This window comes from Tachyglossus aculeatus, chromosome 12 (genome assembly GCF_015852505.1).
Source record: "Tachyglossus aculeatus isolate mTacAcu1 chromosome 12, mTacAcu1.pri, whole genome shotgun sequence".
NCBI classification, from domain to species: Eukaryota; Metazoa; Chordata; class Mammalia; order Monotremata; family Tachyglossidae; genus Tachyglossus; species Tachyglossus aculeatus.
Genome location: NC_052077.1, coordinates 33061032 through 33079455, shown reverse-complemented (window position 1 = coordinate 33079455; position 18424 = coordinate 33061032). Strand labels below are relative to the sequence as shown.

The 18424-nt window shown below is 43.1% G+C and overlaps 1 protein-coding gene across 3 annotated transcripts in view; it reads right to left on the bottom strand.

Moving 5' to 3' along the window:
- PALLD (palladin, cytoskeletal associated protein) overlaps window positions 1-17971 on the bottom strand; it is a 454922-nt gene extending 436951 nt beyond the window's left edge. For all 3 annotated transcript variants that reach the window (XM_038755083.1, XM_038755084.1, XM_038755085.1), the window contains exon 1: window positions 16934-17971. In XM_038755083.1, the coding sequence (XP_038611011.1) occupies window positions 16934-17961 (1028 nt within the window). In that variant the 5' untranslated portion in view covers window positions 17962-17971. The remainder of the gene's footprint in view (window positions 1-16933) is intronic.
- Between the last annotated feature and the right edge of the window lie 453 nt (window positions 17972-18424).

Sequence of the window (18424 nt, the reverse complement as noted above, 5' to 3'; positions counted from 1 at the left end):
CACTCAATAAATAGCATTGATTGAGCCAATGGCTCAGAGCATTTGATCCCCTTCTTTCACTTTAGAGGACTGAAAGATTAGCAGCCAAGAACCTTTATTTTTGTATTAGTTATTCATTATGATTTTATAACAGCTGTGTTGTTTTTATTCAGAACACTAGTGGGCCGGTTTGCCAAGGGAGTATAGCATTTATAATGAGTTGGGGTTAGGTGGCATTTCCTGACATTCACAGCTGTGGGAAACTTTGAGAAACCTGAAACTATGCTTCACTCGTCTGTCTCAGGTTCACAGATTTTTACATTGGCCAGCTTTCATTCAAAAACGCAAACGTTTGAGCCGACCTTTTCAGGGAAATTGGAAGCAAATGTATTGCTTTTTCCACAAAGGTGCACTAATGATAGGTTTCTTTTCCCATTAAGTCAGTCTGGAGTAAGCGAGAAAGTCGGAGGTGGAGACTTAGTGTTCATGCTCATGTACGTATCTGAATTTTAAAATTTTACCATCTCTATGTGGTTTCGATAGCTAACAAACCTCTTGTGAGCTGGCATTTTGAAAGACCGGTAAGAATTGGAGATCAATGAATTTCCACAGATCAGAGCTCTCAAATAATAATAATTATCCTTATAGTATTTGTTCATTCATTCAATCATACTTATTGAACACTTACTGTGTGCAGAGCACTGTACTAAGCGCTTGGGAAGTACAAGTTGGGTGCTCACTCTGTGTCCAGCACTGCCCTAAGCACTGGGGTAGATACAAGTTAATCAGGTTGAACACAGTCCCTGTCCTACATGGAGCTCACAGTCTAAGTGGGAAGGAAAACAGGTATTTAATCCTCATTTTACAGTTGAAGAAACTGAGACACAGAGAAATTAAAGTGACTTGCCCAGGGTCACACCGCAAGCAATCAACAGAATTGTGTTTAGGATCCAAGTCCTTTGACCCCCAGGCACATGCTCTTTCTACTGGGCCACACTGCTCAAATAGTGTCATACTTTAATGGTTTCAGGGTGTTAGAGCAATTAGTGGATAATAGATTAGAGGAATGATTCAGAAAGAATGATGTCAGCAGCAGATACTTCATGCTGCTGCCCGGATTATCTTTGTCCAGAAATGCTCTGGGCATATTACTCCCCTCCTCAAAAAACTCCAGTGGCTACCAATCAATCTGCGCATCAGGCAGAAACTCCTCACCCTGGGCTTCAAGGCTGTCCATCACCTTGCCCCCTTCTACCTCACCTCCCTTCTCTTCTTCTATAGCCCAGCCCGCACCCTCCGCTCCTCTGCTGCTAATCTCCTCACCGTACCTCGTTCTCGTCTGTCCCGCCATCGGCCCCCGGCCCATGTGATCCCCCGGGCCTGGAATGCCCTCCCTCTGCCCATCCGCCAAGCTCGCTCTCTTCCTCCCTTCAAGGCCCTACTGAGAGCTCACCTCCTCCAGGAGGCCTTCCCAGACTGAGCCACTTCCCTCCTCTCCCCCTCGTCCCACTCTCCATCCCCCTCATCTTACCTCCTTCCCTTCCCCACAGCACCTGTATATATGTATATATGTTTGTACATGTTTATTACTCTATTTATTTATTTATTTTACTTGTACATATCTATTCTATTTATTTTATTTTGTTAGTATGTTTGGTTTTGTTCTCTGTCTCCCCCTTTTAGACTGTGAGCCCACTGTTGGGCAGGGACTGTCTCTATATGTTGCCAATTTGTACTTCCCAAGCGCTTAGTACAGTGCTCTGCACACAGTAAGCGTTCAATAAATACGATTGATGATGATGATGATGTCAGGGAAAATCATTTTATAGCCCAGTTGTCATCTTGAGGAAAAGCTAGAAATCACCTCTTTTTTTGTTCCAGCAGAGGAAGATCACGGGATGAAGTGTAGGGATATGGTACAGGAATGGTAAAGGAGACCACCGAGACCACTGGTGTTCCCACATTTTCCTTCACCAAACTCTACAACTTCACCTTCTGCCCTCAGCCCAAACTCATTCCTTGCACCTGTCTTAACTGGCATGGGTATGCAACAAAGGTACTATTCTCATAAAAGACACTTAAATGGATAGAAGTGATTTAATTACTACCCGCTAATGAGCTGCATCCCCAGCCCCTTCACAGTCACTCTGAAGGGCAACCATCCACTTTCATGGGCCTGGTGGAATGACACCCGTTGGAAAATTTTTAGTATTGCCAACGTTAAAAATGCCATCGGCTTCTCATCCATGATCCTCTTTCCAATTTCTCTCACCTCTAATTCCTCATCACCTGCCTTCAAGCCCACTTTCACCTCTCCCCCTATAAGTTTTTTCCCTAGGTTCAGTCACTCTAGTAAATATATTAATTTCAGTTTATTCAGGGTTTCCTGTTCATGTAGATATTTGGTATCCCAGAGCCTCAAGGTGGTTCCAGGTACCTACATCTCCTCTCTTTCCTGCAAGCAACAAGTGCTGTTTTTCCAGGTGATTGTCCTACGTACATTATGATAGACTGCCGGAAAGAGGAGAGACTGGGGAGCTGCTCCTTAAATCAGTGGGAAAGTAGATGGCATTACTGCCAGCCGGGCCTCCCAGAAGATAACATGAGGTAAGGAGTTGCCTGGGGGCTGAATGGGAAAGCGGACACGAGGCAGAGGGAAGAGATGTATCCCAATGATCTGTTATTGTTTTTAATTGAACCCATTCCTCCTTGGTGGGAGTGCCTGACTTCAACACTTTTACTGCCTCAAGTCTCCCTCAGGACCACCTCTCTCTTGGTTTCTCAGATTTTTCTGTTGTTTCAAACTCTAGAAACAAGTCTGAGGTTAGGAGACTGGACTAAGCTCTTTTGACTCCTCTTTAAGTTGAAGGCAGCCAGTATATCCTGCAGAACTGAGTGCACCCTACTCTCCCAGGAGAGAAAGAGATCTGGGGACCACATAGCCAGCCCGCCGTCTCCATCCTGCTTGCCTTCAAGACATCTCTACTTGGATATCCTCCCGTCACCTCAAACTTAACATGTCTAAATCAGAGCTCCTTATCTTCCCACCCAAACCCTGTCCTCCTCCTGACTGTCCCATCACTGGAGACAACACCACAGTCCTTTCTGTCTCACAAGGCCATAGCCTTGGTGTTACTCTTTCATTCATTCATTCAATCGTATTTACTGAGCACTTACTGTGTGCAGAGCACTGTACGAAGCACTTCGGAAGTACAAATCTGCAACATATAGAGACGGTCCCTACCCAACAATGGGCTTACAGTCTAGAAGGGAAACTCTAGACCCTCTCTCTCATTAAACCTACATGTTCAATCCATTACTAAATCCTGGTGGTCTGACCTTCACAATATGGCTAAAATCCACTTGTTCCTTTCCCTCACATTAATCTAATCGCTTATCCTAACCCATCTTGATTACTATAATCATTAAATTGTAATTAACATATAAATACAATTACTGTATCAGCCTCCTCGCTGACCTCCCTGCCTCCTATCCCTCTCCACTCCAGTCCATACTTTACTCTGCCGCCTGGATCATTTTCTACAAAAACACTCAAGCCATGTTTCCCCACTCCTCAAGATACTCCCGTGGTTGCCCATCCACCTTTGCAAACAGAAATTCCTCACCGTTGATTTTAAAGCACTCAATCACCACGCCCCATTTCCCCCCTAGATGGTAAGCTCATTGTGGGCAGGGAATATGTCTGTAATATTGTTATATTGCACTCTCCCACGTGCTTAGTATAATATCCTACACACGATAAGTGTTCAATAAATACAATTGACTGACTGACCGAGAAACACAAGGGAGGGAAGCGTGTAGATTGAGTGGAGAGCTGATCTCACCTCTGGAAGACAAGCAGCTTCGTGACTTTGCCCCTCACTAGAAGACACACCTATAAATCCCAAGAAACCAAAGCCACCCGTGTCATCTGTTTTCTTCTATTGAACCCTGGCTCACTAATTTTTAAAACTCTTTGAGATCTCCAGATGAAAGACACGACATTTGTGTGAAATATTTTTTGGCAGGAGAGGAGCATTGCAGGTATACATGATGTAATGGGATGTGGCAGGGAATTAACTTTGATTCGAGGGAGGTTAGACACACCTTGTTAATAGTCTTCCTTCTACCTGCTTTGGCTTGCAGAAAGTTGAAAAAAACCAAAACCAAACCACACACAACACCATTTATAATTGGATGATTCTACTTACTAATTTTCTGCAGAATCTCAGGTGCTTAAATTTCTTTCAACGGGCTCACAGTCTTTGCTTGTATCCACCCCAGTGCTTAGTACAGCGCCTGGCACATAGTAAGCACTTACAAATACCACAAATGATTATTATTATTACTATTATCCATCCCACATGCTCATTAATTTACCAAAATGCAGAGGGTAGACTCGATGATCTCTTGATGCCACTTCCTCTTAAAATATAAGGTGAATTCTGTCATTTCACTGCCTTCCATTCCTAGTTTTTCTTATCTGCTTGAAAAAGAGATGGCCTCAATGTGTTGTCTTAGAAAGTCTACGAAAGAAGTGGCGAAGGAAAAGCAAAAATCAAGCAAATCAAAATCACCCCTTAGCCCCTCCATCAATTATTCTCCTACTTGGCCCCCTGAATATTTCCGCTATGGAGAGTCTGGACAATCTATGCCAACTTATCCTTAAAGTGTTTTCAAGAACATCACCAGAGTTAATGGCACACTGTTACACACTGTACCTGTTATGTTCTGCCTGGGATCATCACTGTATTGGGACAGATACACAACTGGATTGTTTCAATTTACATTCAGAAGTGGATCCCTGTGGCATGATAAAGAACCCAGAATGTGAAAGGCAGGATGGTTTTACTATGTCTCCTGAAAGAGGTGGGCACAAGATAACTGCCCACCTTGCCTGATAACTAAAGTGACCCTATTATACGAGTAAATGACTGAGCTCTGCTTGATTGTAAAGATATGTGGTGAGTGATCTTCCACTCCTTTGTACCACACCAATTATCCACGGTTTCAAGAGGGCAGAGCCAAACCTAGAGTCTAAATGATAGCTTCAGAGTCCACTTTTCTGGCAAAATTCCTTCTCCTCTTAGAACTAAGGCTATGAAGAAATTCATGCACTCCATGGGTTTTGAAACACAAGAATAAACTTAATTTTCCACTAGTGATTAACAATGTTTCTGCCACGGTTGGTTATTGCCTGCCTGGCTTTTCTACTGTCATCAGTTCTACTGCAAAGGCATTTGACTCGTGAGTGCTTTTTGGTTCAACAAAGTAATTAAAACAAGAAAAAAAAATCTTCCATTTGCTTCACTGTGCTGTCAGAGTAACGTTAAATGGAACACTTCAGATGGAGCAAAGACAAAAATAAAAAAACAGTGACTTGGTCAACACTATATGCTTTGAGTATCACATTTCAGATGTATGCAGTAATTGTATTTGCTGCAGTCATATTTTTAATGCAATTTTTCTACCCATCAGAAGAATGCAGTGTTTAAATGGGGATATTAAATTGCTCTAATTAAGTCTAAACAGATCCAGTGATCCATGATGCAGAATTTCCCAAAGGCGATAGAGTAAACACGTCAAGAAGCATTTGAAACAATTCTGCAGAGAGTACTTGTATGACCCAGAATGCTAGCTGAGACTTCAGCTACAACTCTAAATGTACCCAAAATAGGATAATCAAATTCTCTAATGGGACAAGATGAGTCCTCTTCTTTAACTTGATGATATTAAGTTAAGCCTAACAAGCCCTGCATACTTTTGAAGGAGTGTCAGTTTTCTCCTTAGCATAACCAGCGCTTACTAGAAACAAACTGGGGATTTTTAAAACAGCGGCTTTTTATTTTGTCTCAATAGTAATGCTAATAATAATAGCGGTATTTGTTAAGCCCTTTCTATGTTCTAAGAATTCTACTAAGTGTGAGGGGAGATACAAGATAATCAGGTGAACACGGCCCCTGTTTTACATGGGACTCACAGCCTAAGTTGGGGGGAGAATAGGAATTGAGTCCCCATTTAAAGTTGAGGAAACTGAGACGCAAAGACGTTAAGTGACTTGTCCATGATCACACAACAGGTAAGGATTAGAGAACAGCGCTTGGCACATAGTAAGCACTTAACAGATACCATAATCATAATACAGGTCCTCTGACACTCAGTCCTAGTTGACACTCTTTCAACTAGTCCACACTGTACCCAGTGAAATGTTTGGAATACAAAAAGAGGCCAGTGGAAGCCACAGAAGGCAGAGGGCCCGCAAGCAAAACTTCAGTAGAAAGTACGTAGATCTAAATAAAGAGTCAAGTGGCTGTGTAGTACAGGTTTTTCTCTCAGAGCGTTTGACCGCATTAAAGTGCTTCCCCACAGACTGCACCAGTGGAAATTCCATTCCTCTTCTCACCAAGTTAAGTGCAACAAAGTGCTTGTTGTTTAATAGCTCAGAGTGCCTTTGAAGATTTGAGTGTTGTTACTAGTAAGGACTTGGGTAATGCACTACTGTAAGTGGTCCTTCTGTGCTGTCTCTCCGTAGAAGAGTTATTGGGTTGGACCAAATTTAAGAACAGAGCTCCAACTGATGATCTGTTTGAGATGAAGAATCAGAACAAGCAAATGCAGCAGTAAAACGAAAGGTTCCTTGGCTGTTCTAAGATTCTGTTTTTGATTCTCAAGTGACTCTAGAGAACCCCTAATCCTTTACCCCCTAATGAGCCTGATAATTCTGGTTTTTATTTTTATTTTTTCCTACTACAGACATCTGCCCAGTAGAAACCAAACCAAAATGGCAATATCATTTCTTTTGAACTACCACGCCTTTCCAACTTGGCCATTCTCCACCTACAACCGGAGGCGTGTTATTGAGGAGGAAGAGTTAAAGTTTCACTATTCTCTTTTCAATTCCTAAGCCACTCACTAACCCAGAATTGCTATTCTGAATAGGTTTACTCACTTGGTAGTGAGCCCGATTCCATGGGTAGCCCCAGTTGTAATGATTCAGGACACCACAAATTATCACATTACTATTCATCTCACCTCATGATGATCAATCAGTGGTATTTATTGAGCACTTACTATGTGCAGAATACTGTACTAAGTGCTTGGGAGAGAACAACAGAATTAGCAGACACGTTCCCTCACCATAATGAGCTTACAGTCGCAAGGGTGTGACAGTGTTAGTAATTTAAACTATATAATTTAAAGATATATACCTAAGTACCCTGGGGTTGGGCAAACATCAAATGTCCAAAGGTCACAGATCCAAGATGACGCAGAAGGGGCAGAGAAGGGCCTGAGAGTCAGAGGACCTGTGTCCTAATCCAGGTTCCACCACTTTCCTGCTGTGTGACCTTGGGCAAGTCAGTTAACTTCTCTGTTTCTCAGTTTCCTCATCTACAAAATGGAGATTCAATACCTGTTCTCCTCCTACTTAGACTGTGAGCTCCATATGGGACGTGGTTATCATATCTACCCCAGCGCTTAGTACACTGCTTGGCACATAAGTGCTTAACATTACCACAATTATTATTGTGATGCTGCTACATGACTAATAGTCATTCCACTAGTGGACCAGAGAAAGGAAACTGTATAAGTAATTAATCATTCTCAAATCATGACAGCATCAGTGTATTTTTTTTCCCGTTTATGCTCCTTCCCAGAGAGGCAATGGTTCCAAAGTCCCTCAGGCAGATCACTTTCTGGGTAGGCCTGAGTTTAGAAAATGAGTGTCAAGCAGTGAGATGTGGATACAAGGGAGAAAGTTCTAGGGAAAAACTGGAAGAGATTGAAAAGGTACACATGAGGAAAAGAACAAGGAGTCATGGAAGAGAAAATAAGGGAAAAGGGAAAAATAAGAGGAGATGGTGAGGAAGGAACTGTATTTCTACTGAGCATCCACCTGGATAAGGCTCTCCGAGAGCTTTACAAAGGCCAGCATTCTTCAGAATCCTACTTGTGGAAAGTGAGGGCTTGCAGAGGGTAAGACTGGTTTTACTGGGAAGATAAAGAGATTAGAAAGTTAAGTGAGATACTCAAGTTCCCAGAACCAGGAGCAGAACACAGGCCTTTTAGCTTAGTTCAGGGCTTTGGACCCCAGATTACATTATCTACAAGGCAGAAGTTCATTTTTCATTGAAGTAGAGGGAATTAGGAAAAGAAAAATGGGATAGAAAAGTGGCAGAAGGGATTAAGAGGAATCCAGGAAAAGAGTAAGGAATGGAAAATACTGAAATTACCCCTGATTAAATTGGCTGATTATTTCACTAGTTGCTCTCGACACATTCATTACTTTAAAGGGACAGGGTACTGGGGAAAAGACAGAACGTTGTTCCTGACCATTGTTTAAACCCAATAGGCATTCAAAACCTGTATCCCTACAGGAAAACTTGGGTTCTTCAAATAGGCCAATATAGAAACCAATTTCATCCACTCACTAGAGAAACAGCATGGCCTAGTGGATAATACACGGGCCTGGAGTTAGAAGGACCTGGGTTCTACTCCTGGCCCCACCGTTTGTTGCTGTCTGACCTTGGCCAATTCACTTCACTTCTATGGATTTCATTTACCTAATCTGTAAAATGGAGATTAAGACTGTGAGCCCAACCATAGGACAAGGCTTGTGTCCAACGCAATTATCTTGTATCTAACCCCTGCTTAGAGCGGTGTCTGGGACATCGTAAGCATTTAACAAATACCGCAATTATTATTAATTATTATTAAGGCAGGACCAGGGCAAAAGTGATAAAACATCCTGGAATCCAAAATTAACCAATACAGCAAGTAAGAGTTAAAAAATGTGTTCACTCACTAAAACCAAATAATGCACAAAAATAGACTAACCTGCCAAATAACAAGCCAAATAACAGACAAGCCAAATAACAGAAACCAAAGATGTCTCATTCACAGATTCAGCCCCAGTCTAGACTGCACAATTATTTCAGAGAAGACAGTACTGCTTTGTGTTCATTAAATGTGCATGGAGTTTTCAAAGAAACATTCGCATTTACAGATTCGAATAATTTTTTTCAAATTCCAAACACTTACCTCAGCAAAGTATATTTTTACTTGAAGAAATCTTGGGGCAAGCTTAGCTTGTGTTTAGAGTGAAGCACTGAATCATCCCAACTCTGGAAAGGGAGAATTTGCTAAGCAACTCTACTGTGAATGGTGGTCCAGGTGACACTTGGAGTTTCATTTTGTTGAGAACACACTAAACTCTGCCTACACTGGTAGAAAAAGTGATTTAGAACAAAGGCTTTTAATGTGCTAAGCTTGACTTTAGCTTGTGCTTTGATTTTTGATGTAGCTGTGGTTTGAAATAGTTGATTAAAGTGTTGGAGAGAAAGGCAGGAAGAGGAGGTTTGTGTAATTACTCTAATTAGTATCAGCCATGAAAATCAGCATTGATCTATGCCATGAACCTAAAAGAAATCAAGCATCAGTTCTAATAAGAATCAGAGGCCCAAAGAGAAATTTAATACGGTCTTCTATTATATGTTTTCCTTGTGGTTTGGTTTTTAATGGAAATCCGTGTACTTGGGGTTCATTTGCCACAGCTGACTTCTTTTGCCACAGGTGGTATCTATTGATAAGGTGCCAGAAAAGGATAAGGGCTAGAGAGGGAGGACTCAGTGAGAATTTTATAGGTCAAATGGAAATTTGGAGGTCTATTTTTTTTTTTTTAATCTGAAAGACTGAACTGCAAGAAAGAAAATCAAATATTCTTGAGCTTGACATTAGTGTGGTATTTTGTTCTCCAGGCTGTGTAATTATAAGCAAAACTGGCTTGGTTTTATAAGCCTGAATTCTAGGATGGAAGTGTTCTTCAGGGGTCTACATTAGCTACATTAAAGATCAAAACACTGTCCATTAACGTTAATGGGAATAACTTGTGTTTCCTCTGGTCTTTCAATCAAATGAGATTCAAGATTACTTTACCATAAAAATGTCAAATTTCAGGGCTTAGAGAGACTGTAATTTTTCCTTAATGAAGTCTATCAGATGTTAGTAGAAGTATCAGATTCTAAAGCACTGATTGGTGTTTAGAATAGCAAATATTTTCTCCAGACTTTGCTAGTTCTATTTTCCTTCTGAAAAAAAAATATATATACATGATGGTTCATTCAATCATTCATTCATTCAATTGTATTTATTGAGTGCTTACTGTGTGCAGAACACTGTACTAAGTGCTTGGGAAGTACAAGTTGGCAACATATAGAGACAGTCCCTACCCAACAGCAGGCTCACAGTCTAGAATACTTGGAAAAATGATAAACTCCTGAAGTTAGTGCAAAAAGTAAGTCTGCAAGTTCTTCACAGTCTCTGTTTTCTGCTTTTCTTTCTTGGAAAAGAAGCATTTACTAAACCCTGAAGAGGGTGCTTTCTTTAATGCTAATCAACCCAGTACTGTTTCCTCACTGAAAGCACAATTTGGAAGAAAGTTTTGCCTCACCCCTCATAACACTTGTGTTCAAAAGAAGCATTCTAGCATCTGGTACATTTTATTAATAAAAATAATCAATCAATGGTATTTATTGAGTGCTTACTGTGTGCAGAGCACTGAACTAAGCACTTGGGAGAGCACAATATAACAGAACTGGCAGACAAGTTTCCTGTCAATGAGGAGTATTATTTACATAAACCCAGTTCATTCCCAGTTCAAGCCCTTAGTACAGTGCTCTGCACACAGTAAGCGCTCAATAAATACGATTGATTGATTGATTGATAGGGTTCAATATGCAGTTCATAGTCATTCTTGAATGACTGCTTCTAGGATTTTGGATGAAGCCCCTAGCATACTGAGTGGGGAGAGCTGTCACAGGGGAACGGAAGCATATTCTAGGAACCTTGCTGCATCTCTCAGCCTGGCTACAAAGAATAAGTTGAACAGACAGGACGCTCCTCGTTCTGACTGTGCTGTGCCTCAGTTACCTAATCTGTAAAATGGGGATTAAGATTGTGAGCCCGCCGTGGAACAACCTGATCACCTTGTAACCTCCCCAGTGCTTAGAACAGTGCTTTGCACATAGTAAGCACTTAATAAATGCCATTATTATTATTATTATTATTATTATTATTATTATTATGAGAAGCAGTGTGGCTCAGTGGAAAGAGCGTGGGTTTGGGAGTCAGAGTTTTTGGGTTCTAATTGCAACTCCGCCACTTGTCAGCTGTGTGCCTTTGGGCAAGTCACTTCACTTCTCTGTGCCTCAGTGACCTCATCTGTAAAATGGGGATTAAGACTGTGAGCCTCACGTGGGACAAGCTGATCACCTTGTAACCACCCCAGCGCTTAGAACAGTGCTTTGCACATAGTAAGCACTTAACAAATGCCATCGTCATTATTATTATTATTATTATTATTATTCACCCCAGCGCTTAGTTCAGTGCCTGGCATACAGTAAGCACTTAACAAATACCGTAATCATTATTATTATTATTATTAAATATCCACAGAGGAAGGCAATTGCTTCATTTTGTTTCAGCTATGTTTATTCGTTCATTCATTCAGCCTTCTTTATTGAGCGGCATGGTGGGCGGAGCACTGTACCAAGCTGTTGGAAGAGTACAGTACAACAGTAAACATTCCCTGCCTACAACAAGCTTACAGTCTAGGGGGGAACTGCCGCCTTCTTCCCTCTTCACATCTGACAGACAATTGCTCTCCCCACCTTCAAAACCTTGTTGAAGGCACACCTCTTCCAAGAGGCCATCCCCAACAAAACCCTCATTTCCTCTTCTCCCCCTCCCTTCTGTGTCACACTTGCACTTGAATTTCCATCTTTTATTCCTCAGCCTCACAGCACTACGTACATATCCGTAATTTATTTATTTATATTAATGCCTGTCTCCCCCTCTTTGTGGGCAGGGAACATGCTTACCAAATCTGCTAATATTGTACTCTCCCAAGTGCTTAGCACAGTGCTCTACACACAGTAAGCGCTCAATAAATATGATTGATTGATTGATTTTAATTTGTCTTGAAGTTGAATGGTTGACTTTTGTGGATCCCAAGACTTAAATCCCCGTTTTACAGAAGAGGCCACTGAGGCCCAGAGAAGTGAAATCACTTGCCCAAGGTCACACAGGACACACGGGGAGGAATCGGGATTAGAACCTAGGTCCTTCTGATTTCCAGGCCCATGCTCTATGCACTAAAGCAATATTTCTTCTCATCACCGGCTGAAGGTAATGATTCTCTATTTCTTTCTTTTAAAAAAAGGATCCCTCTTGGTTCATGACTGCATTGGGTGGACTTCCTGTCCCTGCAAGTTTTATATATAAACTTTCCTCTGAGGTCTGGGGAGTTGCTTCAAGGTTCTCCATGAGGTTTTTGTATTCTATGTATATTGGCTCTCTTCATCCGCTGCCGCCCATCTAGTGTTCCTCACTCTTTCAAGCTCACCTCCTAGCCATACCTGTGCTTCTAGGTGGGTACTCCCTCCTCGCAAATCCTCCAAACTACAGCCCTTTCCATTTTCAAAGAGCCTTTTAAAATCTCACCTCCTCAAAGAACCCCTCCCCAGTCACTCCCAACATCCCAAGTCAATTCAATAGTCACCCCAGTACTAAGACATTTATACCTGCCATCAGCGTTTATACGTATTTCATCCTGACACACTCATATTACTACCTAGTATATTCTAGTTCTTCCTCCTCTCTCTCTATTTGTAAATGAGTTTTTTGTTTAGACTGTAAGCTCCTTGAGGCCAGGGAATGAGTCTTGCTTAGTTGTATCTTCCCCCGCACTTAGTACACACCCAATATCACTGATTGATAGGAACACTCTCTTCTTTGGAAGGGAATGGGAATGGAGGGAGGGTAGCATTTTCCTCATATCCTGTCGCTGTCTCTGCTGGTGACTGGTTGCTGTGTAGGCCTGGAGGGAAACAACCATTGCATGCAATTCAGAACAGAACTTGTTACTGGGAAATCTCTTGCTCCTATGTGCTAATAATAATAATAATAATGGCATTTATTAAGCATTTACTATGTGCAAAGCACCGTTCTAAGTGCTGGGAAGGTTACAAGGTGATCAGGTTGTCCCACGGGGGGCTCACAATCTTTATCCCCATTTTACAGATGAGTTAACTGAGGCACAGAGAAGTTAAGTGACTTGCCCAAGTCACACAGCTGACAACTGATGGAGTCTGGTTTTGATCCCTTGACCTCTGGCTCCAAAGTCCATGCTCTTTCCACTGAGCCATATGAGCTCTGCGGAAGATATCCTTCAGTGGAAATCATTTCCTTATGGCCAACCTCAAGAGCTTAGTACAGTGCTCTACACACAGTAAGCACTCAATAAATACGATTGAATGAATGAATGAATGAATGAACCACCAGTGTCTAAGGTGGATATGTCATTGAGGGTCCCAGGGGACACATATGTAAGCCCCAGTTAATCCAAGGAGTCCTTGAGGAGTTCTAATTCAAATAAAACATTAGAAAAACTATACAGTTGCTATCATTAGAAGGCTGAGTGGCTGCAAAATCTCAGCGTGAGTGAGCACCTCTGCTTGACACTTGGGAAAACTGCTTGCTGGTCCACAAAGTTTCTCTTCCCTCCTATTTTCAGAATTAATAAATGAGCTTCAGGCATGGATTTTAATAAATGTGGCATTTGCAACATGCCAAGCTCTAGACTTTGCACTGGGGTAGGCTATCAGTCCCTGTCCCACTTGGGGCTCACAGTCTAAGTAGGAGGGAGAATAGGTATTGAATTCCCATTTTACAGATATGGAAACTGAGGCACGTGCCCAAGATCACACATCAGGCAAGTGGCAAAGCCGGGATTCAAACTCAGGTCCTCTGATTCTCGGGCCTGGGCTCTTTGTGTTAAGCCATGCTGCTTCTCTTATTTCCTTCTTGGATGAGAAGTTTGGTTTGGTTTTGTTAGTATGTTTGGTTTTGTTCTCTGTCTCCCCCTTTTAGACTGTGAGCCCACTGTTGGGTAGGGACTGTCTCTATACGTTGCCAATTTGTACTTCTCAAGCGCTTAGTACAGTGCTCTGCACATAGTAAGCGCTCAATAAATACGATTGATGATGATGATGATGAGAAGGAAACAAGGAAAATTCAGTCCCTTATGTGATTCACGGTGGAACACTTCCAGCTGAGAAAATATAGACCCAACAACACGTTTTTGGACAGCCATTTGGGCTACTGAGGAGACAGAAGGACTCTGTAAGAAGAGTTTATTTATCAAGTCTTCCTGAAAAAATGTCAACTTCAGCACAGTAATTAGTCTGCTTCCTTGAAACCCACCCTCGTTTTCAAATAGATAGCACCTTCTTCCATCCTAAGGGACACAATGTACTTAGTAGGAGCCAAATTATACAGGGTGAGGGCTGAATGTAGAGACTGCAATATACGGCTTGCGAAACAGTTGGGCTATATTAGCACTGAGTGATATAGAAATATTAGAGTTCATCATTCCTTGACATGTCGGATGATTTTCACTTAAATAAATTCCTACTGCCATTACGTCAATTTGTGAGGAAGTTTGAAGCACTTATTAGATTACAGACATTTGCAGAGGGCTCTCTTGCCCCCTGGTGTTAGTAATCAAGGTAAAAAAAAAAATCTAGATTACACTGCCGAAATTCCCTCCGGCCTTCATTTAAAAGAAAAACATACAGTTAAAATGAGGTCTAAGTGAAGGATTTTTTTTACTTAATGACATTATGTCAAGAGAAACTATATCCAGGTGTTTAGAACAACAAATTATTTAGAGAAGCAGCGTGGCTCAATGGAAAGAGCACCGGCTTTGGAGTTCAAATTCTGCTTCTGCCAATTGTCAGCTGTGTGACTTTGAGCAAGTCACTTCACTTCTCTGGGCCTCAGTGACCTCATCTGTAAAATGGGGATGAAGACTGGGAGCACCCTGTGGGACAACCTGATCCCCTTGCAATCCCCCAGCACTTAGAACAGTGCTTTGTGCATTCAGTCCCTTATGTGATTCACGGTGGAACACTTCCAGTATTCAGTGTTCAGTGTTCAGCGCTTCCAGCGCTCAAGTAAGCGTTTAATAAATGCCATTATTATTATTTTTATTATTATTTAGTGAGGATCATCCATCACAACTGATTTTGTGTAATTCATTGAGTGCTTATTTTGTGCAGAACACTGTACTAAACGCTTGATTCAAACCAAACTGGAACATCCACCCTGGAAGAGAAGTCAAACTGGGCTAGATAAAGCTTCTGGAACCATTAAAGTTTCACAACTGAGACTCCTTATATCAGATTGCTCTTTGCCTTTGTCCTTCTGACCTCAGATAATTAAATCTTATCATCAAAAAGTGAAAATGATTCAAATATACTTTCTAAATTGCTCCACTCCAGAAATAACCACAGTAGGAAAGGGAGAACAAGTCTGACAAATGTTGTGTTGTCTGTATTATTAAAACATTAGTGACAAATAATTACTAATAGTAAATTAGCCCATAAACACAGGTGCCCATCTCTCAGGGTTTAATGTACTAGAGACGCTATTATTAGCATTAGGAACTAGCCTGTAAATGGCATGAGAGTTGTTTAGCGTTGGATTGGGTTACTAAAGCGAAAAATGGGAGAGAGCCTTATCTGTTTAGGATATTTAAGTGTCTGCCTTATGGAGAATAGTATAACCACTAGTTGTTTTTGGCTTTCACTGTAATTATGGTCAACGGTAAAGGCAGTATGGCTTAGTGGCCAGAGCCTAATTCAGGGAGTCCCACATGGGGCTCACAGTCTTAATCCTCTTTTTACAGATGAGATAATTGAGACACAGAGAAGTGAAGTAACTTGCCCTAGATAACACAGCAGACAATTAGCGGAGTCAGGATTAGAACCCATGTCCTCCTGACTTCTGGGCCCATGCTCTAATCTCTAGGCCACACTACTTTTTACCATTCCTTTGCCTCTGAAGGCATCAATTATCAATCTCCAGCTAGCTGACCTGTGGAGAGACTTTGCAGAGAACCTAAAATCTTTGTTTCTCTCCTTTGACCCTTTCTACTCTGTGGCTTTCCAGCCCACCTTCTTTGCCTACCCTGTTTCCCTGCCTTCTAACCTATTTCTCGCCCCTCTCTCCGCTGGTCGAAAATCCTCATCTTGTTGTCTTTCTTGGTGGCTTTGAGCCTAGTAATAACAATTATACCGTCATTCATTAAGTGCTTACTAAGCACTGGGGGAGATACGAGGTCATCAGGTCAGACACAATCCCTTCGCCACGTGGGGCTCACAATCTCAGGGGGAGAGAGAATGGCTTTTTCATCCCCATTTTACAGATGAAAAAATTGAGGCCCAGAAAAGTTAAGTGATTTACCCCACATCACACAGTAGGCAAGTGGCAGAACTGGAATTAGAAGCAGGTTCTCTGGCTCCCAGGCCTGTGGTCTATCCACTAGGCTACACTGCTTCTCACCTCCATTCCCAGGATGGAGCCCCCACCTTCCAGGACTGTTCCTGCTCTTCTACTGCTCTCAGAAGCCCGGGGATCCCACCCCTTGTCAGGCTGAGCCGCTGTCATGCCAACACTTGTACTTCCCAAGCGCTTAGTACAGTGCTCTGCACACAGTGAGCGCTCAATAAATACGATTGAATGAATGAATGAACCCACTGAATCCATCCGGTGTGATTGCATTTAGGTATAATTATTCTCCACTCTCCTTATTCCCCATTTCTCTTCCCTGTCCGCCCACCACACCTTTCTATTTGAGGTGGAGTTTGGAATGGATCGCCATGGATTTCACACTGGGGAATCCTTTCTTTGCCAGTGGTAGTCTCTCCTTCCCGTAGAGTAAAGCCAGATGCTAACACCAGTCCAATCAATCAATCAATTAATCAATTGTATTGATTGGGAGCTTACCATGTGCAGAGCACTGTACTAAGCGCTTGGGAAGTATAAGTTGGCAACATATAGAGACAGTCCCTACCCAACAGTGAGCTCACAGTCTAGAAATCAGCCAATCACTGACCTGATCCGAGGTTTCGGGTGGCCGGTGACTCGACACTCCAGGAGGACCCTACTTCCTTCCTCCACTTCTTGGCTTCTCAGTTTCTGGGTAAATCGAGGGGCCGTGGGGAGGGAACTCGAGGGGCCAGGCTGCTGGTGAGAGGGGCCGTCGTCTGACTGGAAGAGGGGCCGGCCTTCGTCGCAGAAAGCATCGAGGCGGACGGCGTCGGGTGACTGGGCCCCGACCTTCATCTCTCGGTGGTCTGTGGTGGGACTCTGGCTGGCTAAAGCGCTCATTGGGGTGGAGGACTGGTTCTTAGGGGACAGGTATCCACTGTCCGGGGAGGAGGATTCTCCATCGGGACTCCTGTTCCTTGGCTTGGCTGCTTCTCTAAAGATGGAGGAGAGCTCCTCGATGAAGTTAGCCGCCTTGTCGCACAGCTTGCTCCGGGGGCCCACCTCCCCCGGGTCGGTCGGTTTGGAATTGGCGCTCGGGCTCCGCACATTTGCCCCGCGTCTCTCGGCGCTCCTGAGACTGCGGATGTAGCTGGGGCTGGCCATCAACCGCGGGGAGACGACGGGCTGCCTCTTCAACTCGGACTTGGAGCCGACACCAAGCCCGGGCGCTGAAGACTCCGGCCGGGCCAGAGCCGGCCGGTTCGAAGCCGCCTCCTCGCTCCGTCTGGTCTCCCCAAAGGAGCTGCTTCCCGAGGGGCTCTGGGGAGAGGGGTTCAAAATGTGAGTGATCTCCTGTTCCGATTCGACGTCCTCTGCCTCTGACTGGGCAATGGCTTCCCGGGCCAGGTCCAAACTCTTGTTTATCTCCTCCTGGCTGAGGAAGGCAGAGAGGTCCGGCAGGATGTCGGAATTCTTGGCTTCTTCCTGCATATCTGCTAGGGAATCAGAAAAGGAGTCATGAGAGGCGTTCTGGGATGAGCTCTGGGGGTAGCCCCGGTGCTGACTGTGTTTTGCAGCATAAGCCCCCTTCAGTGCGAAGGACAGAGGCCCTGGAGGTTCAGAGCTTCGGTCTTGCAGGCTGGAAGACAACATAGTCCCCGTCGAAGAACACTGCAATAGAAGGAATATTTCATGCATTTAAGCAAGGAGCTACTGTTCCCTGCCATTAAGTTGTGAAGAAGAAAACTTCAGAGCAAAATAAGAAACAGTACATACCCGACACCTTTCCTAGAACTAGAATGCGCCCGGAAAGGAGGCCTCCAAAGAGAAAACAAACATGTACTCTGCCACACTGTATGTTTCTCTGGAGTCTCTTTTTTCCCCGTGCACTGATTGGAACAGATATGCTTCCAGAAGAACAGACAAGCATACTACAGTATTGTGTGACTCTAAAGGGCCTTTTTCTTTGTTCACCGGTTGGAATCATCACAGATTCTTGAAATGTTCACAGTCATCCTTGTCTTGATTTGCTAGGGGAATGCTTAGCCATCCAAAACACACAATCCACTGAAATTACCTGGATTTTTCCCACCCTTTGCTCTTCTGTGGGGTTATA